General features: G+C 36.8%; 2 protein-coding genes across 3 annotated transcripts; both read right to left on the bottom strand.

Annotated features, from left to right (window-relative positions):
- Nucleotides 1-24: 24 nt before the first annotated feature.
- LOC149023221 (serine/arginine repetitive matrix-like protein) lies at nucleotides 25-6,134 on the bottom strand. 2 transcript variants are annotated; one of them, XM_089143771.1, is made up of 5 exons: nucleotides 5,684-6,134; nucleotides 5,088-5,193; nucleotides 3,556-3,679; nucleotides 1,342-2,268; nucleotides 25-905 (listed from the first exon to the last, which is right to left on the bottom strand). In XM_089143771.1, exons 1-5 carry the CDS (start codon nucleotides 5,853-5,855, stop codon nucleotides 501-503), a joined length of 1,734 nt encoding a protein of 577 aa, XP_088999897.1. In that variant the 5' UTR covers nucleotides 5,856-6,134; the 3' UTR covers nucleotides 25-500. The 2 variants fall into 2 exon arrangements, with proteins under 2 accessions (XP_088999897.1, XP_088999896.1); XM_089143770.1 differs by having other exon boundaries at nucleotides 26-905; nucleotides 5,088-5,199.
- A 14,233-nt stretch (nucleotides 6,135-20,367) lies between these two features.
- Nucleotides 20,368-22,097, bottom strand: LOC149023220 (toMV resistant protein Tm-2 netted virescent-like). Its single transcript, XM_089142720.1, has 2 exons — nucleotides 20,445-22,097; nucleotides 20,368-20,382 (listed from the first exon to the last, which is right to left on the bottom strand). The coding sequence occupies exons 1-2, from the start codon at nucleotides 22,095-22,097 to the stop codon at nucleotides 20,368-20,370; spliced, it is 1,668 nt and encodes a 555-aa protein (XP_088998846.1).
- Nucleotides 22,098-24,605: the final 2,508 nt, after the last annotated feature.

Below are 24,605 nucleotides of genomic sequence, written 5' to 3'. Positions count from 1 at the left end.
ATAGGAAATATTTTCTTTATATCTTTTTATGGTTTTGTAGAATTTTTTTGGGTGAACAGATCCTGTAGAGTTCATCATTCGCTTGTTTGGATAAGAAAAAGTATTACGAACCATTAAATTACTATTATGTACAATTAGGGTATATATCTAAGAATTCCAATCCCAAGTAGTTGGGACCCGATTTGTGAGGTAGATTTTCCACTCCTAATGAAGTATAGATCTTTCCAGCACTGGGTAAAACTGATTACCTACTTTATTAAATTCTGGAGACAGCTTCTTACGTTGATCAAGCCAATTCTATCTCATCAACATAATACTCAAGATAGACAACAAAGGTAAGGGAGAATTGAAGGACTTGTTCATGAAAATGAACGAGTCATGTAAATATAACTCGACTCAGCCTCATCCTAATTGAGAAGGATGGGTTACAGGGATCCAGTTCCTCGATGTAAAATCATATAAATAACAGGAACTCTCAACGTAGAAAAGCGCTTCAAAATTCATATAAGACCAAATGGTTCAGGTAGTGGCTCAAATCGGTGATCAAATATGGGTCCCTGTTCAGATGCATCATCAACACTGTGCAGCCAGTTGGTGTTCTTCAGGTCTTCTTTGAGCAGAATTGCATCATATCGGGTACTCTCATAAATGTCTGGTTCACTCAGTTTTGCAGAAAGTCTACCATCATCCTCTTCAGCCTCACCATCTATAGAGTTGCCAATACAATTTCCGTTCTCTGTTGTGGAACCATTACTGCTTGCAGCTAGGTCACTATTGCTGCTTACCGAAACTGGAGGATCCGATTGGCGAGCTGGTTGGCTTCTTGGAGCGGTAGAACGAATACTCTGAGGGAAAAGGGTGGTCCCTGACAGTGAGCGAATGCCCCCTGCGCCATGTCGGATATCCTACATAATGTGATATAGTAACTTCAATTAGATATCACTACATAACCTGAAAAAGTAAGGTTTCACCACCATCCAACCAAAACAATGGTGGTTCTGTTCCCTCCTACAAGATAACCACTGAAATTTGGCCTCATAAGAGAATCAGTGCTCTTAAGGCCTGGAACAACCACCTACTCTTTCACTTATCAAGGGCAAGGCTGGTTTTCAGAACATGACTCCAGATCATTGCTTTGGAAGATTCAGATGGCATCCATTTATAACTATGGATAAGCTTAATGACTAATGGACTCAATCCATCTTAGTTTTCTTCATATTTTGAACATATAATAGTTGGAACCATCTTCTGAAATAGAAGAGTTGGAAAAAGTCTCCATGCAGGTCTGTGCTGAAGCATTCAACATCATCCCCTTAGGTGACATGGTGAAAAGAGACATACCATATGCTTGAGAGCCATATCAAGAGACTTCTTTGAGATTGTTCTTCCAAATCCGGTACTCTCAGTGGCTGTGGTAGATTTCACAGGTTTCCGCATTGAAGGCTCTGAGACTGGTGGTGTTTTTTGTGATTCAATTGCACCAATGTCATGTCCATTGGAATGCAATCGACCCCTTCCAGAAATTTCTGGAAATCTCCCCCTTGTAACAATAGGTGATGGCTGCCTGCGTGGTGGATTTACAGGTGCTGATGCCTCTGAGTTTCCCCTGGCAGTGACTGCGATGCCTGGGCGAGATCTACCAGCAGATATAGGTCGGTCTGGTAATGTTGTCCTCAGGTTTGGTGGTGTTTCATGTGAGAAATCGGAGGGAACAATTGGCTGCTGTGGAGGGCGAGGTCGTGGACCTGGGGAGCTTCCTCGAGATGGTGGTGCTGAAGTCCGGCCATTTGGAAGGGCTCGTCCAACAGAACTGGAGCGACCTGCTGCTGGAGCTGAAGCAACAGCTGGAGTAGGGGTCCGACGAGTGGGAGTTGATGGCCGCGAAATTGATCGCGTGGGTATAGAACTCAAGTTTCCAACTGTTTGATTTCTGTTAGTTGGGGTTGATGGTCTTGAGTTCTGCGTAGCTCGGGCTTTCTCTCCATAGGAACTGGTGGGACGAGATTTGGCTGGAGTAGATGATCGTGATTGCACTGGACGGGCAGATTGAGTCATAGGTCTTGCTGTTGTAGAACTTGACCTAGTTGGAGTAGATGGTCTTGAAGATGTAACTGACATTGAGCTAGTGTTGAGGATTGAGGAGGAGGATCTGTTAGAATTGGAGGAGTAGGTATTATGGTGCACAGTAGATGATACGGAAGCCCGAGTAACTGAACTACTTCTAGTCGGTCTTGAGGAGTAACTGTTTTCTGAATGTGTTGCTGAAAGCTGCAAACAAAGAGAGAATGAGACGTTAACACTTCCAAATGCATAAGAGCTTTAGAAAGTTAATGCCATTGAAGTGGGCATGCGAATTATCAGTTATTTCAATAGATAGACCATATTTATGTGTCATTTTGATCATTTATTTTGGTTCCAACCAGGACCAAAATCCTTGTTTAAACAGAAATCCCGAACTTTGGCTACTGCCACCAGTGTTTTTCATTGGCAGCTACTTTTTATGTTGTTGGGTAATAATTCCAACAGTGGGAACCAACCATTTCTAATGTAGCAGCCACGATTTTAAGTATCAAAACTTGCCATGAAAAACAGTCCCTTAAATATGCAATTTTCAGCTTAAGGATCATAATAGTAGTCGAGAAACAAAAAGTTCCTCACAGGTATTACTGAAAGTGTTGATTTGATACTATTGTTGTAACTTGGAATAGAGGAAATGACCATTAGTATCTTAAACAGGAAAACCTATAACTTAAAAATACTCCCACTTTCATTTCAACTGCATTTCTTTGTACTTTTGAGAAAGAAAACAATATATGTATATCATATGACAATGTAAGACATTGTTTATTCAAGTACACCTACTGGTTTTAATAAGAGCTCTCCTAAAATGATTAGCACTCAAGGATCTACATATGATGGATGAATATGTTTTTCTTTATTTTTTTTTCAAACTAAATCCTTAGAAAATAAACTTTGTATCCACGCATTGATCAGTCATTATAGTAATTCACACATATCACAGGAGTTGATTAATTAGCTTTGACAAAGCTTTTATGTGCATTGGAATTTTTACCATTCATTTGTATTTATGATAGACCCATGGAACTGATCCACTTGAACTTCCATCAATACTGATGCAGTTTTATCTAAAACTAACTTACATTCAGCTGGAAGTTGAGATCAAAGAAGCATCTCCAAATACCTTATACAGCCCATATTTCCAAGGGAATTGAAAAACATTGCTAGACATGCAACTGGGGAAGCTCTCTTTTAACAATAGATTGAAGAAATGAATGAATTTAGAAGATGCATGAAATCAAAATGAATGACCAGATTGCTTGACATTTTCCCTCACCTTGTTGTAAAAAATAGGAAGCTGGACTTCTTGTCTATGCGAAGTGATTATTTTCAGTTGTTACACAAATAAACAGCTAAGGTGAATACTGTTGTATCAACCTCAATAATTTAAATATCCAAAACCAAAAAAGAAAGAGAACAAATAAACAAATTGAAACAAATTAAATTTTACAAACAAAAAAGCAAGGAGAAAAGTACCCTTGAAGCCTTGGTAGTGGAAGAAGATCTAACAGAGGAATTGGTCCTTGGAGCCAGTAAAGTTGATTGAGGCTCAGTAGAATCCAATGAAGAAACAAGAGGAGTTCCAGGAGGAGTGAGAAGCCTATTCAGACAAAGTAAACAAGACATGCATTAGTTGCAAATACTAGTTTGTTTCCATAACTTGTACTTACTATTACAGTAACATGGCAGAGGATTACCAGAGAAATTTTAACTTATAACAACAAACACACCAAATAAAAAACATGTCACTTCCTATGTGAAAAGGAAAGAAATTACACTTTACTCCTTTTCAGTCACTTAGGGTGAAATAATATCACCGACTAGAAACTTCAGCAGCAATATATGCTTATCAAGACACTTCTTCTTTTTTACTTTTTTCTTTTTTTGGTTTGTGTGTGTTTGTGTGTGTATGTGTATGTGTGTGGGTGTTAAGTGTAACAGAATCTCAGTTGTATCTGGATACTGGTAAAAATGTAATAAATTGATCCATCTCGCAGGTTTTCAGTTGTAACATGGCTCCATGATTTGAGTACACGGACCATATTTTATTATGTCAATTAATTATTTGACCCTAAGGTCAATGACAGTGCTTGTATTAATTAGGAATGAGAGGCTCCAGAAAAATCTACATGGAAGATTGAGGTCAATAAATCTGCAGAGCATAAGTAATTCAGAGATATATCTGAAAATTTTGAAGCTGTCACCAGAGAAAAAGAGACATGACCTTGGATACCTACTGAATGGTAATAAAACTAGGAATAACAACTTATGATGCTCTACATGAGGAACAAGATAACCCAAAATCTGTATATATCATCCTCATATCACATCCAAATATAGTGATTTTTTTTAAGGATTCATACCCTAAAAGAATTGATAAATTTGACACCAAAGACTAAAGGAGTTTGGGCAAGCTTTCATGTCAAGAACTTGGCAACGAATAATGAAACTGCCAAACATATTTATATAAATTTATGAGGTACATCTTAGCATTAGACATTTTGGAAAAGTTTGTTAACCCACTGTAATCGAGAAATCCAGTTGCAATATGGATTTCAAGAAGAAATGCAAACAGACGGATTCATCTGACATGAATTTCCATATTATAGCAAATATGGCAATCAATAATCAGGAAGTTTGAACAAACTGTTACGCAAGTTAGAATGGGTTTGGTTAATGTGATAGAAAGGAACAAGTTTCAGACAACTTTGCAGTGTGTCGTGCAAGTTATAATATTGCAAACAAGTTTTGGTGACCTACTTTACTTACCCGACAAATTAAAACATGAATGTTTTAGAGACAAGCAGATACAAAATCAATTGTGAGATACATTTATAGTCCAGGGGGGGAAAAATAACATTCAAATTATAGTATTGTAACCAAGTTTTGGTGACCTAATTTGCTGAGCTAGAAATAAAAATATGACGGTTTTAACGGTAAGCAGATACAAAACCAAAGAAAGATACTGAATCAAATTAAGACTAGAGAAGTAAATTACTGATAAATACCAATCATAATCGTGCTTGCCTCCATCTACCGACGAAAGGAAATCATCGGCTCCATTAATTACTGGTTTTGCTGATCCACCAGAAAGTCTCCCCAATTTAAGTGACGCTGCAACTATTGCAACCAGATATATGAGAATTCCAATAATTGGTGAACAAAAACTAGAAACTCTTATTAGTCAAAGAAGAAAATTGATCTATTTGTTCAACTTCTACCAAACAAAATGCGAATCCAAAAATAGAAAAGACCACAAGGAACCAAACTTTGATAAGTTTTTGGAGTTAGAACATTTAAGCTAAGGCAAGAAATTCCCAACTTGATCGGTGATGAATTGATCGGTTAAAGATAATTATACTATGAGGAACCGTAAAATTCCAACGTCCATAGAAGCATAAACCTAAGTAAGCAAGCGATTCGGAGAGGAAGAAGCGTCCTATAGCGGTAACTCGTCAATATTGGAAGAAAAACTGAGAATGAGAAGAGAAGGAGCTCAGGATGCTCAAGTTACCAAAAGCGAAGGAATAGAAAAACAGAGACACAAAATTTGAACAGCATTAGCTTCAAATGCAACGAAAATTTCAAATGAACAGATCGGTACCGTCAGATTCATCAGATGAATTAACAGACGAGGTCCTGCGATTTCTGGAGAAGAGATCCAAGTTCTCATCCGTGTCTTTTGTCAATCCGGAGATACTTCTCCCCCTCCGATGCTGCGATCCATTCAAAAAACTCCTTCCTCCAACGAAGGAATCCCTCGAGCTCCGATTCATGGCGACGAATCAGAAACAGTAATCCAAGAACATGAGATAAAAAAAAAAAGAACTCAGATTAGCTGAAAGAGTGAAGGAGATCTGATGATGCAGAGAATCGACGAATACGGATTTTGAAATTTGAACTTGAAAATCCAAAGAAAGCAGAGCTCTCTCGGGATTCGTGAAGAGATCAGAGAGACGAAGACGACGGAGACACTTGAGTTTCTGGTCTTGATGGGATCTGTAGTTAGTTTCTGGTCTCGGTCTTGTCTTCTCCCTCTGAGTCACAGCATTAAGAGCAACAAAAGCTGACAGTTAAAAGAGTATTTTTATATTATTATATATTTATATATTTTGGTAATAAGCTGAAAATTGTAGGAGACCGTAGATCTCTGCGGTCGGAAATGGTACGTTGGTTTCATGCGTATCATGGGTTGAGTTCATGGCTTATTGGATGATGGGACCACGGGCATAGCTTCAACTACTCGCACGTGAGGAGCGTGGAGTTTCTCCAACATAGCGAACCAACCAATTAATTCTAGGGAGGTCTCTCTCGCGTGGATTCACTCGCTATCGGATCAGATCGGACCGGACCATATCCATTTAGGATATCCAAATTTTGTTGTGATGAAAAATACATCTGGGAAATTTTCAGCTCCACTCTTGACTTATTGAATTTGTCAATTAGACTTTTTTATTGAACCAAACAAAAATTCAAAACGTATGAATATCATTTTTATTATTAGAAAATGAAAATTAATTATTATTAGAAAATTAATTATTATGCTAATGTAAGCATGCTAAGCTTTTGAAAATAAAAGATTCTCTTTAAATAAAAAAGTCTACGCTTGACGCCTTTCCATTTTTCTTTACTGTTTGCGACCGTTTTTCTTCATGTATATTGCATCTTCATTCTTGTATGAATATTTTTCTTGTTTTCTCATATGTCATCTTCCATTAATTGTGGAGTAATATTGAAAATTGATAAATTCAGTCTCAATTCTAAAAAATAAGGGACATCTGTAATTGATTTTTTTTTTGTGTAGAAGGGGTCTGTATGTAATTTGTCCAAAGAACAATGATAATTTTACACAAAAAAACCTTACATTCAATTCATTTTCTTTGTCTCCCACTCTCCCTCTATCATATGAAACTTCTTCCTTTTTCAAACATAAATCCTCACAAAGTTAAGAAGATATGATTTATAGTTAATATGTTGAATTTAGGATGTAAATGTAATATTGAGACTAGTAGTGTTAGTAATAGATAATCTGGATTAGGGGTGTCAAAACCTAACCCGAACCGGCCCGCTATAGCCCGAACCGAAGCTTAATGAGCTGTGTTTGGGCTGAACAACCTCAACCTGCAATGATTCGAGCTGGGCCGGGCCAGCCCGTGTGTGGCCCGCTAACCCAAACCGTTTGGCCCGAAACTAGCCCGAACTCGAACCAACCCGTTAAACCTGTTATAAAGAAATAAAATAAAATAAATTTAAATGTAAAAGACAATAGAACCCCCAAGTATCCATTGTTTTCCGTAATTGTTTTGCTTTGGAATATGCAAACAACAAGCTTGTCAAAGCTTCGCCATTTGGAAGATGGGCTTATAAAATATATAGCAAGTGTATTATCATTTGAAAATCTTTTAATGCTTTATTTTTTATCCATTTTTACAAGTATCAAGAAGGGGGAGGAAAATAAGCAGAGACAACCCACTAAAATTCATCAAGATGCCAACTTTCTTTTGTATATTAGTTTTATAAGTTTTATTTTTTGTAGAAAAAAAGTTTTTGGTTTTGAACACCCAACACAAAAGACTTGAATATAACTTAATGTTTATATGTGTTCGCTTACTCTTGATAAATTTCACATATCAACAAGGTACTCAAAACATACCGTTAATAAACCAAACCCAAACCGTTAGTAAATCCAATTCTAAACCGTTAGCCCAAACCGTTGGTCAGCCTGAACCCAAACCGCACCAGTCTGAAACAGGCTCGAAATCGTTATTTTCTTAATGGGCCGTGTTTGGATTGAGTATTTTTCATCCCGAAATCGGCCCAACCCGAACTGTTGACACCCCTAATCTAAATTATAATTGGGAAACTTGGAGGATGACTAAGATCAATGGTGTTACTAATACAGAATTTGACTGGCACTTGAATAAATGTACGGAGTGATATTAATATGAAGAGGTAACATAAGGGGTGAGAGTGAAAATTTCCCAATATATGTAAATCCGATCGGTTCAAATCTGTGAACCCCATCGCATCTCTAAAAGGGATGGACCCCACCCTCTTACCAAGAAAAAGAGGGTGGACCCCACTGGCGAGTGGGCATTTTCCATGGTCAAATGATTGATGATAGTTCACGCATCGATTAGATCAAGTGAGAAGTGAGTCACTTCATATTTTTACGTGTTAATTACTTTAATCAGAACCCAAGTGTGAGATTCCGTATGGGCTCTACCGATTGTACTAATTCTAAACAAGTGACATCTGAAACTGACACGTGATATAATTAATTCTGGATCTGCCCAGGCTGCATGAGGCTGCAAGGAAACTTGCACGGCACACGGTGCCACCGTGCCAGGTGGGCGTATCTATAGCTGTCATATGTCCGTACAATTGAACATGTGAGTGTGTGTGATCCAAAGATCTGAGCGTTTTGTTTAACCCACAAAAAAAAAATCCAAAGATTTGAGGGCACGGTACATGGGCGTAAATATCACCAAAAATCTGCATGAAAATCTCCAAAACTTCAGCAAAATTCTTGAACTTCTAGCAGCATCGGAGGTTCAACAGCTAGTAATCAATTTTTTGTCAATTGGGCCGGCCCAGCCTCGCAAGTCTTGTTGGAGTATAAATTCCCATTTCGTTAAAAAAAAAAAAAAAAAGCAACAAACTCTACCCTGGACCTCAATTCCCCATTTCTTCAGGTACATGAGATCTTTGGTAACTTGTTGAAACTGCAAAGTAGCATGCTTTTGATATGCTACAATTTTCTGAAGATACTGATTCTGAACAAGAGCATTTTCTGCTTGCCAGTTTAAGGCTGCTTCAACTGGAGAATTAACTTGCTTCGTTCCATCAGAAAATACTGTATTTGGAGGAGAAACTTTCCAAGTATGTGACCTACCTTGGGTGTCTACATGAGGAGATGTGGAAGGAAAGTTCTTGCTGATGGATGAAGAACTGCTTGTGTTTTGTATCATGTAAGCTGGGGCTGGAGATTGTTGTGAAAGTTCTTGAGAGGCCTGACAACACCCTAAAGAACAGGGTTTTGAAGTACCATACTGTACAATATACTAATATTTTCCAAGAGCATTTGAAAGAGGCCCAACATTAGGGCATCCTGTACAATATCATTTCCATAAGGGATATTGTTTCTTTTTTGGGTTGGGTAGCTAGTCATCTTCATCTTCTTGGGAGATGCAGTCGAGACAATCACAAACATCAAAGTATTTATGTCCTGTTGGTGACTGGAACTGATAAATAGGAGAGCCGTCTTGAGCAAAGGGTTTGATAGGAACTGAAGACAAGTATTCCTGTTTTGGAGGAAGGAAAGGGAGTAACATGAAAACTGTTGGTTTAGCAAATCGCACTTCTGTTTGTCCTTCAGGAAGTCTTTTATAAGATGGTGCAGTAAAGGTCAGGACTGGGTCTGGAGGTGGTTCAGCATGGAGTGCTTCATAGGAAGTAATCCATGAGTCTGCCAGAAGCTTGATGAGTTATGCACGAGGGATTTGTCTGGGAACTTGGGCAGCTGTGATAGACTGATTTGCATCGACCTTAAAAAATAACGCATCTTTGGTGTGATCGGTATCCAGATCAAAGGAATGATTCTGAAGTCTATAACACATCTGGTAGTGAAGAGTTGCCGCTATAGAGCCCAAAACTTGAGGAGCATCAGTAAGGTGGACTAAAAGTTTTATAGCTTGAGACAACAGAGGATCGGCCAACGGGATATTATAATTGGGGAACAAGGTAAAGAACACCGTTCCAGCGTTCAATGTGGTTTGAATGTTACTGATGATAGCATCTTGGTACTGTAGAAACCTGGAATCCAGAACATCTAGACGAGAAACTACAGAAATTCCATGCCGACCATGAAAAGTTATGGAAAGTCTTAGAGCCCCGAGATGTAAATGGGTATATCCTTGAGAAATCCACTGCCGGATGAGCTCTAGAGATATGTCAATGGTAAAGTACTGTTCTTGGCCGGAGGTTGAAACATGGAACTGTGAAAAACCACTAGCCTGAACAACTTCTTTCAAAGGAGGAACCTTTTTTGAAGAAATAAGAGATTTAAAGGAGAACCGGTGTGGTTGTTTCCAAACCTGCTGAAGATTGCTAATATCAGGGTCATGGAGTTGGCTATATATCTAGAAGATTAACAAGCTTGTGGTAAAAACGATTCTGGTACTCATTTTCGCCTTTGACTAAGTTTATCAATTTTTATTTTGCTGGGTTGATTTGGGTTTTAACAAGTCCGGTATTTTTTTGTTGTTACAGAGCCCAGATGGTGACCTTATAAATTGCATTTTATCACATCTACAACCAGCTTTTGATTATCCTCTTCTTCTCCGGTTTTCCCTTTCTTCGTCATCTATCACTACGGTTCTACCTCTGCAACTCTACCTCTCCAGCTATGATTGATGGGTTCATCTAGCCATCTAAGCTTTACCTTCGTTGCCTGCAATATGCTCGAACTCCACTTGAAATATCGGCGAAATTAGCCGAGATGTTGCACCTTGTTTCAGAGTCGAAACTGATTCATAGTCAAACCCAAATCAACTGGATCATTCCAAATCTTGATTCCATATTTTTGAGAGTCTTGATGATGGATGGAGATATTAGATATGTGCTCTCTTATACCTCTCAACACACATGAAGAGAAAACCCATTGAGGAATTCTACTAGTTATTCATTTTGTTAGAACTCAAAAGTGAGTTCACTCCTAATATATAATGAAAAAGTATAAGGAAAACATAGACCTCTACCCTAATAGATAGAAGTTTTTAAGGATATCAATTTTTAGAGTATGGCATTAAAATCAAATGGAACCAGCCCATTATGGGCTGAACTGCACCAAATGATGCTTAATTGAAAGGGGTACGAGCTGAGGGGTAAAAAAACCAAATGGTCTCAGACTAGTTCGGTCCAATCAGTAGTGGCCCGTTAGTCCAAACCATTATAAATCCCAAAACTGTTATAACCGGTTATAAATTGGCTTAATTAAATGTGTTTCAATGATGGGTGTATCATGTTTCTACAATCTACATTGATATTTTGTATATTCGTTTTTTATTAAGATTCTGAGTTTAGTTACACTTTAAATTGTTTGGTTTGTGGACCTTAGGTACGAGAGGCTAGATTTAAGACCAATATAACTTCAAATTTGAAATGGGCTATGGCGATATAATAATGGATTGAATTCAAGCCGTTAGTCAACCCAAACCTAAATTGCATTAACCCGAGAATTTTCAAATCATCCGTATTTATAGTATTTTCAGTTCAAATCTGTTAAACCCAAACCAAAACTATCCCAAACCGAACCATTAACACCCGTATTGGATTTGGACTATGCTTGAGTGAACTTTCACTTTGATAAAGCCTATGAGTGTTAGGTCAAATCCTCAAATGTTTTATTTATTTATTTATTTCTTCAAAGTTTAAAAAACCCACAAAAATGACTTATAAAACCGAAATTGCTTTAGTCTGCACATTAAATGCGTAGGACCATCATGCTGAATTTTGGATCATTGGATTTGAAATTTCGGTCAAAATTTTGATCCGACGGCTGAAATTGTTTTGCATGGTGGTCCTGCACACTAAATGCGTAGGACTGAAGCACGACCCTAACAAAACACATGTCCCTTGTCATCCCCAATCTTACCTGAATCAGTCAACCTTTTATTGGAATCTAGAAAGAGAGAACAGAAATTCCATCCGTTGCCCTCAAAAAATATGATCAACTTATCGTTTCACTTCTTATGGACCACAAGGATATTGAACGGAACAATCATTGGGTCCCATTGTTGGTACTAATCTTATAGTATGAAGAATACAAGAGATTTATCATAAGGATTTTTTTTTTTTTTTTTTTTTTTTTTAATGATGGTAGATGTGGTTGATTGTCATGGTTTTATCTAGCGGTATTAGTCATCATGTCCATCATTGTCAATATCTAGCTAAGTCTTCAACTATATGAGTAAATTACAGGTCGCACACTTTAGTGGGGTTTAAACTCTGGGTTGCATGCTTTAAGGTCTTAAATTATAGATTATACACTCTCAAAATTACAAAATGCACATTTCTAATATTCTATCTAAGATTCTGTAAGGTCACAAAAATGACCATATTACCCTTGTTAGAGGCAATGAGATAATTACTTTCATTTAAATCCTCTCATACCCAAATTTTGGTGGGTGACCAATCTTCTACCTACATCTGCCTAAAAACTGCCCACTACATTGCTGGAAACCATCCAACCCTTCCCTTGCTGGTGACCACCGCTCCCACTTTCCCCTGCCAAAAATCACCCAGTCTCTCTCTTAGATGACCGGAATTGATTAAGGCAACCTTAGGAGCCATCGGTGCTCTAGTGAGTACTACCATTCTTTATCCCGTTGAGACCTGCAAAAATAAGTACCATGCGGAAGTTAAGGTTTTTTTTTTGGGTAATAAAGGCGTTTTTTATATATAGGAAAATTGAGGATAGAGATATTACATATGCCGCCGGCAAGGATTGAATCCACAGTTTCTTCAATGAGAGGTGAGGTTCTCAACCATCCACTCTTCTCCGCTCCTAAATTAATTACCATTCATTAGTCATCACTTTCATAAATAAGTATCAAATACATACATCCCAAGTGGTAAATTGACCAACTGTAAGCACCAGATCAAATTCTCTATCACAAACTCACTGCGTGTGCAATTCAAGTATCCAAATAGAATTAAAACCAACCTTGACAAGGCCCGAGTTAGATGTTTATTAAATGTTGTGTTTGGTTTGTTCTGGTGAAACTTGGAAGGTGATTTTCCCAAGTATTAAGGAATAAGTGTTTGTTACCTTCGATGGAAAAGACATAATTATCTCAAAGACGCGTATATCTTTCCAATCAATTAGTATGGTAACGTTTCTATTTTGAAAAATCAGTCCTTATGCAAAATCGTTTTTTAATGTTTCTGTGCTAAAAGACCGTTCTTTGCTTGAAAATGGCATTTGATAAATTTGTTCTAAAAATATTTTTAGAACACTAATAATAGAATAAGTTGGTGTTTTTTTTTCCTCCTTTTTTGGGTTGAAAAATAAAGTTGGTGTTTGATAAACTCGTTTTAAAGCTTCAATTTGAACAAATTTTATTACTTTCGTTTATGTTCTTTGGTAAAAACATCTTTTTGATGTTCTGCAGAAAGCATTCTTTAGGACACTTTTCTGACCGGTTCGTTCTTAAAGAACAGAAGAATGAACCGTTTATCAAACGCCTCTAATCCGTTCTTCCGTTCCCAAAAAACAGAAGAACGCCAAAAATGTTTTTTAAGAACGTTATCAAATTCGCCCTTAGTGTCTTTCGACCCAACGTTCCTTTGTCTTTCTTGTCCCACCTATCTCTTTCCAAAATAAATGAAGAAAACACTTAGCTTTCTTCTTCTTCCTTCTTTCTTTCTTTCTTTTCTTTCTTTCTTTTTATTTATTTATTTTTTATCAAAGCAAATTTTAGTCATAAGAGTATTCACCAACCAATGGTTTATTGACACAGACATCAATAACCCATGGATCAGAGTCCAAAAAAGGATTCATAAGATTGTTTGGCCACTTTTCACTTCTTAGAATAATGACTTTTCCTCTGTTGCTTCAGTTTACTTACCTATATAAGAAAGAAAGAAAAGAACAGAAAAACCATCCTATCTACTAGTACCGAGCTTATTGTACTTTATTAGAACTAATAATCCGATCTTGACTCTTCTATTTTATCACACACTTAAGAAAAAGGTCTAAATTTGATAACTGAGTGATATGGAGGGCTTATGATCAGACCGGGTTTATACCTGGTCCGACCCTCGACCCCGGTCGAGACGGAGAAAACACCGAACCCCCCCGAGCCCGAACCGGATCCGAAGATGGCTTGCTGAAGAAGAAAGATTATTCGGGTGCGAAGCGTGCGTGCCTAATCTTACTTATGGATTAGGGTAATCACCCTGATGACAGCAGACTCAAACTGACGGCTGCGGATAATCATCATCAAAGGGATAACTATCGCATAACCTAACGGTTATCTCAGGAGTCCTCTACTAGCCCAAACTAGTAGAAGTCTATCGCTCAACGGATCTCATTGATAAGATCCAACGACTACCCGAAGAAGGCTCGAGTGCATCCAACGAAGGAGATTCGAAGGTACACTCTATATAAACCTCACTACCATACAAGGTGAGGGGACAGATCAATCGATCAAAAAGAATACTATCTGAGACTCAGGTTCAGATACATACTGATAGATCCAAACTATCGGCGTCCCCCGCTATCTAGATCACCTTTCCCGTTTCTTCATTCATTAGTTACTTGCTTCTAGCAGAGCCGTTTGTGATTAAGTTCATTAACTGACTTAGCCTTCGGAGGTGGACTCCCGACCCCAGCGGTTGGGCCACATCTGACGCTTTCGTTTTGCAGGACATCATGTGGAGATCCAAGGGCTGAGCAGATTTTGGATGCATCACTGAGAAAATAAAGTCAATAGAATATAAGTTATCCTCTATTCTTGAGGTAGAGAAATTGGACTGTAAAAGATACCCTCACCTATACAAAGTAACTCACATAAATTATTGTCGATATCTATCATTGTTGAATATCAATGATATCGATAGATATCGCCAGTCGATGTAATGATCTAGCAAAGTCTCCAAACAACAGTCATTTTCTTAGTTATAACATATCTATATATAGAGATATCAAGCTATGATTTCCATACAAGTTGGTGAAAATTTGAAGCAAAAGAAAGAAAGAAACAAAGCCTGAGATACATGTTTATTAAATGTTGTATTTGGTTATTTTCTGAGGTTTAAAGTGATTTATCAACTATAAAGGAATAAGTGTCTTTTGACATCAATTATATTAGTCCCTTTTCAAGCCAACGTTCCTTGTCCTCCTGATTCCAGCTTTCTCTTTCTCTCCAAAATAAATAAAGATCATTTGGCACAACTATGCTTAAATTTATTGTTTTAGAGGACCAACATCAAATAAATAGATAAAGATTTATGAACCACCTTGTCTAATGGTACTAAGCGTATTGCACTTATGAATTGCGTATGAATCATAATTATTAATTTGATGTTTTCTCTATCTCATATTTAATAGGGAGGCCTATCTTTGAGCATCGATAAAATGAACCCCTTGAATACATAGTGGCTCAAGATCAGAAGAATTATCTTCTGTTCTCGAGGTAGAGGTATCGGACTCTGAGATGTACCCCTACCTGTACAAAGTAAATTGTCACTTTGAAGATAAGCAATGGAAACTTGCTAAGAATCTCATGATATATAGGTCCTTGTAAAAATGGAATGATCAATGAATGTGGCACCTACTATGGTGTGCTCAAAGAAAACATTGAAAGGGAAGTGGGCCTCTTTCTTTTTATAATTTGGTGAATTACAAATGAACTCAACAGTATATAGTCCCCTGTCAGGGTTTTAGTGTACAAATATCAATACCAAACAAGATAATGTTCAAATCAAATCCAGAAAGGAAAATCTATTTGATGGATACCACCATAATTTGTTGAGGCTTCATATGAAACTGATCCAATATTGGTACCTACAACCATGGTCCCCCCCAAGAGACAAGGCTCGTGCAAGGGGCCAAGAGGGTCACCTTCTTCAGATGATCTTAACAATGACAATTTTATTGCTAATTCGTATTGTTGTGCAGGACGATTTACCATACGATTGTTCAAGTGCAGATATTTTTTTTTTGGTAAACAAGTCCAGATTTTCTATCAGTAAAAATAGAGGTCTGTACTCTCCTGACACATTTTCACCATATTTTCAAAAGGGACCCACTAAGGCTTCTACCATCAATTAATTTTGTTAGCACTTAAAAGTGATGTGGTGGAGAAATGTTAGAAAAACACATACATTTATCCTGAGAAATAGAAAACAGAAACTGCAAATTTCAATTGTTCCAGTAGAAAAAGAGTTGAAGATTTTAAAGTATCACTGAAGAAATAAAGGAAGGAACGTTATATTTAAACCCAAAAAAAAAAAAAAAAAGAAAGAAGCCATCTTATATAAGCTGAACCAGATCTTGCAATCTTAGTTTGTGGCGATTGAGTATAGAGTATGCTTAGAACAGAATTTGAGAGTAGATAATGGAACAAAGCCTAGCTAACAGGTTAAATTAAATTAAAAGGAATTCTGAATTCTAAACAAGAATAATACCTAATAATATTGAATACAATAAGAACCCTATTGATCTCTAAAACTAATAAACTGAGTAAAAGAAAGAAAACGAATTAACAAGACTGAAAATCAGAAACAGAAATCTATAATCATAACCCTAATTCTAAAAGGCGGTGAGTAGTCGTCTTTCCAATTATTTTTAGATTAAAGGTCAGTGGATTTTGCTTTCGGATCTCCTCTTCTTCTTCTTCTTCTGGAGTAAGATATTTTAAATCTCTTGTATCCGTTCAGTTGTCTTTCCTCTTATCATGCTAGTTATTTTCTCAGTAGCTACCCCTAACAATCATACAATGTTGAGAAAATTTGCAGTGAGTATGAGATCAAAAAGCATCTTTTGATCAATGTTCAAATACTCTTCTTCCCACTTCTTATATTTATCGGATCGATTGTCTACATTACTATGACTCTTGCCATAATCAATCACTTTGGATAATATATTTGAGCTGACATTTGGTATGGTATCATGCCATTGATGTTATCTTCGAACATATTCTTGATGAATTCAGATACAAAGATGATGGATTAATCAACCTCAAAGATTTCACCATCAGAACTCATCAAAAGTAACTTCTGCGAAGACATTATAGCAGAGAGGGGGAAAAAAGCTCAACTCCAGTGGAAAGCGAATGACATTGATGAACCAGTTAGAGTTAAGAGGAATCCAATTCCTTCTTTTGATAGGAAAACTTCGTCACTTGTAAATGTGATAGGTTGATGTTTGGCAGTGTTTGGTGTGATTTTCATTTTTGATTTTTTCCCAAATAAATAGAAATTGTAGTGTTTGGTACGATTTATACAATCTATATCTATTTAATTTTTCTATGAAAATAACTTTCTTCTGTTTTTTGTGGTGGTTCTTAAAATACATGTGACTAATGGTTGAATAAGGTTAAAACGATAAATTCAGTTTCTTTTATAATTTTTTTTTATTTATTTTTCTTCGTTATTTCTCTATAAACCCCATTATCTCTCTTGACAAAAACAAAAGAAGTTATTTTATAGAAATATATACCAAACCAAACGTATTTTTAATTAAAAAAAACCTATTCTACCAATTGACCACCAAACGTTTGTCATATTTTGATTTGAAATAATTTTTTCTACTGATTTTTAGAAAATAGGTAAAAATAAAAAAATGAAAATCATGCCATGAGAGTCTTAATTAATTTATTTAAGCCAACAGAGTCCTTGCATGTTATTCGTTTAACTGGGCCCAGCCCAAGTTCTGCACTGTAAAGAAAAAGTTGGGCCTGGCCTCTTTTAAACCTTATGGATTCTCGACATTTGACAATCTTCCTGAATCAAAGTGGGCCGGGTTTGAATTTGGCCCATCTTAGTCTGAACTCACAGTTGCACAAAACCGTTCCTCACAATTGCTGGTTCCAAAAATCCATAAGATTATACATGAGGGGGTATATCTATTTTTGGGTTAAAAATAAAACATGAGGTTATTATTTATTTTTTCAGTTAAAAAAATTATCTTAAAGCTCTCCAAGGTAACTCTTTTAGAAGCTGAAAGGAGTGTATATCATCTCCCCTGACAAGGAGCATGTTACAACCACAAATTATGTGGCTCACAAGTTAAGAAATAATAAAACATTAAGGACCTGTTTGGTTACTTGAGTCTGGAGATTTAAAAAATCTAGAGATTTCAAATTTATGGAATCATGGTTCATAAAATTAACTGTTTGGTTAGCTTGAGTTTTTGAATGAAATTTACAGTTTCATCTTGAAAAAAATATCTATAGAGTCATGGTTCAAATGTGAGTCATGGTTCAAATGTTTAGCGTTTTTATGGTAGGGGTGAAATCTCTGGATTTCACCTCATACCCATAAATCTACAGATTCATGTTTTTAGTGTAAAAATGTGAATCCATAGATTTCATAAATCTAAGGATTCATACAACCAAACAGGTATAAATCTTCCATTTGTGAATCCAGAGATTTCAAATCTCTAGATTCTTGTAACCAAACAGGCCCTAAAAAAATAAACCCATTACCTTAACCCTGTGGGTCCCCTGTGTAATTTGTGGTTAACCGCCATCCAAAGAGACGATCAAAAAAAAAAAAAGTATCCACAATAAAAGATGGTGGACAAAACTTAGAAATCTGAAAAATTCTAGCTCCATCTGCAAGAAGATCGGCTTGAAAATTTGTTTTAAGGGAAGTACAAATTACCCTTTAACTCTTTTTGCTACGCAAGTGGTGAGAATTCACACGAAATCTAGGATTATATATTGCCTCCAAACTTTAAATACTTTTAGGCAATTTTAATTAATGAATTTTCTTTTTTACCAAAATTTTTTTGATAAACATTCTAGTAAAAATGGGGGATATTACCAATTCAGTATTCTTGTGGGTGTTTGTGCTTTTCGTCATATGATACTAAAATTTTTCATTAAAAATATTATTAACAAATTATAAGTTTAGAACATAGGAAATATTCTGAGATACATACCATCCCACAAATAAAAAGAACTTATAAGAAACAAAGCCTTAGATTACTTATTTTTTTTCACAACAGAGGGAAACAGAAAAGAGAAACAAAGAAGAATAATAGATTTGCACAATTAAAAGTAGTCTCTCTGCCAAAGCATAAGACCTATAGATTACTTGTGGCTTGTTACCTGCAAATTAAATAAAATTAGAATATCTCTTGTAAACTGAAAAAGAAAATTCACAAAAATATAAAGTAACTCAAATTCTACATTGTTTCTTCATCAATAAAATAATTTATAAGTTCAAAAAGCAGAGTCAAGATGACAGTAAATATCTGGATCTGGATCAAAATAAAATCAAGGTCAAATCAAGCCAAATCAGCGATGAGTGGAAATGAACCATGGGACAAACACCAATCATAAGCCTGTCCTTGTCCCTAATTCTTGGTGTTGACCCACACTTAAGTCCAAAACACTTGATCCCAATTCCCAAGCCTTGGTCAAGCTTAGGAGGGTTACCGCTTCCAGGGCCAAACTTGCACCCTTCCTTATAATTGCTAAAAGAAAACAAAACACATAACAGTAAACAATTCAATCTATTCCAAGTTTGCATTATTTAAAATAACAGTTTAAAAAAAAATAGTAATATAAAATAAAGATGAGGTTGCTATTTAAAACGGAGACCATATTTTGATCCTACACTTTTTAGGCAGGGCATGCGTCTATCTAACTGCCTGCGAGATGCCCTGCTCGTATTAGGACATGTGTCTTCCATGGACGCATGCCTTATCCAGACGCAAAGGATCTGCATTTAGGGAGACCATTTAACTGAAACTTTTTCATGTTACGTATACTCAAAATATATGTACATTAAAATCAATTCCATGCAACACACTTACTTGGTGCTCCATTGATTGCCAAGAATGCATTAGCCGGTAATCAGTAGCTCCTTCGCTAACCTGGGGACACTAACATCAAACTTTCTCAGAACTATAAAACTTCCTTCTTCGGTCATCAATAAGTAATCGAAAAGCAAAATTGGAAGTTAAAAGAAGGGACCATAAACATAAAAGGAAAATCTCACCGGATTGAATTGTATATCCCCTCTGAAGAGGGAACCAATGATCGCGATGTTGGGGGCGTGTTGGATCTTTTCCCAATCAATTCCCTCATCTTTTTAGTTTGTGCCACGAATTCTGCAGGCATAGAGGATGTCTTGAGCTCGCAGAGACTTTTGAGTTGTTTCAATCCAGAAGGCAAGTCCACCAGTTTATCTAAACGACAAAGATTTAGAATCTCGAGTTTGCGCAATGAATTTTTCTTGACCTCCCATTTTCTCAACTTAGATAGCCCTTCAAGATGCAAGTGCGAAAGATTAAGAAACCCATTTTCAAGAAAAACCATACTATGGTCCGCGAAAGATCCTTCTATGAGCTCGAGGAACTCTAAGTGCCCTAATTTTGCAAGGGCATCAATTCCATCCTGATCTAGCGTCACATGAGATAACACTGCTTCAATAAGATTTGGTGGAAAAATCCATTCTGCCATTCCTGCTTGATCAATCTTTCCTGACAATCTCATTTTGTAGAGGTGTTCATGTCGTGCAAATGATGGAAATGTCAAGATGCCTTTCCACTCAATCTCCAACTCTCTGAGGGAAACAAATAGGGAAATCGAGCATGATACCGTTATTCCATCACGGTCCATATTCACCTCAGTGATCTTTAGCTTTCTGAGATTGATCAATCGATAAAATTCAAGATTGAAACTCCAACCGTTGTCTCCTGATCTTGTTGACAGTGTCTGAAGATTCTCTACTCCGTTGGTTTCGGTTTTGGTTTTGGTTTGCCGAGCCGCAGCATTAGAATTGCGGCTAACCACCATGCGCCGAAAATCGCGATAGCGAAATCCTCCTTTATGATCATCAGATAATTCTGAATCTCCCACCTGTTCAAGGTTAGCATAAAAATGTCTTAATTCTTTCAATTCCCATACTAACGAATAAGGCGGTCGTTCAATGCAAGTTTCAGAGATATCAAGAGTCTGTAGGCTTAGGAGATTGCGCACTGAGCGTGGAAGCTTTCTTATCTGAGTTCCACGTAGATTCAAGTACTTGAGGAGCACAAGTTTCCCAATTTCACGGGGTAACTTGTTGAGTTTTTTCCACCTTCTTAGGTCCAAGACTCTAAGATACTTGAGGTTCCACCGGTTCTTGCTGTAGAAAGGGGCTTTCTCTAACTTAGGGTAGTATAAGTCAGCGAAGCATATAATTGAACGTGTTTTAGCAGCGAAAATTTCCGATTTTCCTGAATGAATGGCAACGCGAAGTGCCACCACGATATGGTTTTCTGCCGGCTTTGTTAAACCTCTACTCCCCAGAATATCAAGAAATTTGTCATGTACTCCTTTAGAGATTGCACATTCTCCAATGGCATCATGGATGCGACATTTTTCAACCTTGACTCTGTATTGGCAAACTTGGATCATGCCCCTTTGGATCAATTCTAATAGATAATCATATGCAACATCTTCCTTGGATTTTTCACCAATTTCTTGGACGAAACCCTCGGCAATCCACATCTGAATTAACGTTTCGCGATCGATCAGATAACCTTGCGGGAAGAGGCCGAAATAGAGAAAACATGGACTCAAATATTCTGGTAAATGTTCGTAACTCAGAGCCAGTGCTGCGGAGCATGCATTGTTGCCTTGGTGTCGAAGCCGCCTCAGACTTGTTGCAACTTTGTTCCACACGTCAGGTAGCTTCGGTTTTCTGGACAAGAGGCCACCCACTAGAATAATCGCCTGTGGTATACCTTCACAGCTTTCTAAAATAGGCTGCCCTTCTGAATGGCGACACTCTGCATTGAAACCATCAACCTTCCATTTGAGGAGCTCCATACCATCTGTTTCATCCAATGGTTCCATCCAGTGAGGCTCCGTTCTTGAGGTGTATGCCGCGTGTCTGCCTACCTCATAGGAGCGACAAGTAAGTAGGACTCTACTTCCTTTCTTGTACATTTTTCCGCTTCCATACAGAACATGATCACGTATCTCATCCCAAGTTTTTATTTCCCGTACACCATCAAACACCACCAATAATTTCACAAAATCTTCCTTCCCAGGCATTCTTTGCAAGACATCTTCTAGTTTGAAATCCTTGGGGACGTCTATCCAAACACAATTATCGAATTGAGTTTTAATTTCATCATAGATCTTGCGAGCAAGGGTTGACTTGCCTGAACCAGGTACACCCGCTATTGAAACAGTACGCATTTGCCATGAACCTTCGTCTTCCGTCAACCTCAATTTTTCCTTCACTTTCTTTGACTGATTATCAAACCCAAAACTAATTGATCTACTCATACCTGGGACTGATTTTGCAACAAAGATAACATCTTCCCCAAAGAATCTGCCTTGTCCAGATTATGAACGCCATACTTTCTTCTATTTGTTGTCATCCTTTCGATCCTTGCCTTGATGCGTTTGATCTTTCCCCCCAGACTGTGAACAGTACTAGGTGAACCAAGAAAACCGATGGAGGGTAATCTTGAAAAGAATCTTAAGCGACTTCTATCTCGTTCATACATCATCGTATGGATGAACATGTCAATAGCATCTTCAGCAGAGTGAGCAAGATCTCTAACCTGGCTAACCCATACATCCACTCTCTCAGAGTTTCTCTCACTTTTTGCAGCATCCTTTAGAAAGGAATTGATCCACTCCAGTTCATCACGTAGAGAAGCAACTTCGTCTTTCACTTCTGCCAGAAACTTGTATTCTTCTAGTAATATTGTTGCTAGTTTCTTGGTGATAGATACGATGGTACCGTCGGCCATTGTTTTTTCTCTGTGACGAATCTAGAATTGCAATCTGGTTTAATTGCTGCACTAGCTAGTGGCACTCTAGCGGAAACAGTAGTCACCTGTGAGATTTAATTGTAAACCTTCTTCATTCACCTTTTCTGCAGTCTCTGTACATGAAAAGTTACTGATTTAGTAGTACCCAAATTTGATAATATATATGTAACTGTTCTTCACATTTTAAATGAATCAAACTTGGACAGATGGCAATTCAAAACTCGGGTCTATGATTTTAAAACTCAAATCAAATTGTATATTGTCTAAGATAAGAAAATCGATTTATTTCTCACATCTTCAGTTTTTATTTTGAGTTTTATTCAATTATTTATTTCCTTTATTTGACTGTTTCTTTTTGTATTTTGAGTTTTATTCAATCACTTACTCCATAGTTTCTTTTATAGTTAATTTTTTTTTTCAATAGTTAATTAAGAATAGTACTATAACTTGACAAAAATATGATAAATTCAAAGATTATCTTGGGGTTTTTGGGTACCTTGGAACATCATGAACTTGGTAGTAGATATATTAATTCATGATGAGCAAACAACGGATTCTATAGAGTGCACCTTAATCATCATGTTTGGATTTCTTCGTTGGATCTTTCAATCCACCCAAGGAGTTCATTTATTTTCATCCTTCCTCTTTTCATGTGGCTCTTTTTTAGTTTTTTTCAAAATAAAACTAGTGAAGAAGAATATTATAGAGCATAATCCTAATTCTTAATTGTTTTACTGAAGTCACCTTCACTCCGAAAATCTTATCTTTGACAGATTTTCCAATTTGAAAACAACCAAAATAATAATAATAATAATTAGTAAGAAAGTATAAAATTGTCCAATTAGATGTGAGGATCAGACTATCCTGGGAGTTGACGTCATGTCTAGAAACTAGAAATTCTCGCCAGTCAGGTTTGCTTCCTCTTCAAAGATAATATCTCCCAGTGGTTAATGGGAGCTTGTCACGTAGATTATTCTGATTTAAGTTTGTCTAGGCTAAGTCATGCAAACTTTGACTGCATTCTCTGGAGATAACTATTAACCTGTTAAATAAAATTTAAAGGACTTTTTACATGAGTCGTTCCATCCATTTCCATTGGAATCAGGAGTACCTCTCAAAAATCAAAACTTTACTAACACCCTCTTCACTTCTAACACCATTATCCAGGACTGTTAAAATTCAAATTAGACTTTTAAGAACCCTCAAATATAGTAAAATTACTATAATACCCACGTTTTAACTTTCTGTTTTCAAAACCATTTCACTGTTAAATTCATTTGGAAATGCTCTTCTTGGCATTATGCAAAACTACACAACCAAATAACATTTCCTTGAATCACCATTTAGCATGTGCTCTTTCTAATTTAAGGCATTACTAGACTTCAAAACAGTCTCTCGTTTTTTTCCTACTAGAACTTACCAACAAAACTATTTACAAAGCCAAAAAGGAAAAGAGATTTAAGATCTCTTAAAGAAGCTGAAATTATACATGGAGTAACATTTTCAACAATACTGAAAATTTCAAAATAGTTTTAACCCTTCTTCCAATCAATCAATAGACGATGCTTCATTATGAACCTATATGAACTTGATCACTTTATGATCTTATATATTCTGTAGTAATGAAACATCACAGATGAGCAGGGAAATCTAGTAAAGGACCAATCATATATATGAATCAGATAAACTAAGCTTGCTGTAGGACAAAGATATATATACAGAGAGAATAGTAAGTAATAAGAAGGTAGGCTACCTGATGATCAGTGATGACTACTGTAATGCGATATTCATGCATCCAGTGGTTGGAACTAATAGGCATAAAAACTGCACAAATTTCGTTATTCATTAAGATAAGCATTGATTTGAAGATTGTGCGACAGAGAAGCAGTGACGAAAATCATAAAAAATGACTTACAAGCAAAGCAACCATCTCTGATTCATTAAATCGCTTCCATTATTTTGCTTGAAATGAATTAGCTAGCAACTATCTGGGTTGATCCTTATTACCCTATAT

The sequence above is a fragment of the Hakea prostrata genome, chromosome 2 (genome assembly GCF_041222555.1).
Source record: "Hakea prostrata isolate BN-2017 chromosome 2, UWA_Hpros_2, whole genome shotgun sequence".
Lineage (NCBI taxonomy): Eukaryota > Viridiplantae > Streptophyta > Magnoliopsida > Proteales > Proteaceae > Hakea > Hakea prostrata.
Note: the sequence above shows the minus strand (reverse complement) of the source record. Positions and strands in the feature narration are given on the sequence as shown.

Bases quoted from the DNA above. Each gene is read 5' to 3' on its own strand.
- LOC149023221 (XM_089143770.1), bottom strand. From the start codon at position 5,855: ATGAATCGGAGCTCGAGGGATTCCTTCGTTGGAGGAAGGAGTTTTTTG. The intron at 3,680-5,087 runs GTATTTATCAGT...TTGTCTGAATAG, and splicing joins GGCAAGCACGATTATGATTG to GCTTCTCACTCCTCCTGGAA. The intron at 2,269-3,555 runs GTACTTTTCTCC...CTTTGTTTGCAG, and splicing joins CCACTACCAAGGCTTCAAGG to CTTTCAGCAACACATTCAGA.
- LOC149023220 (XM_089142720.1), bottom strand. From the start codon at position 22,097: ATGAGTAGATCAATTAGTTTTGGGTTTGATAATCAGTCAAAGAAAGTG.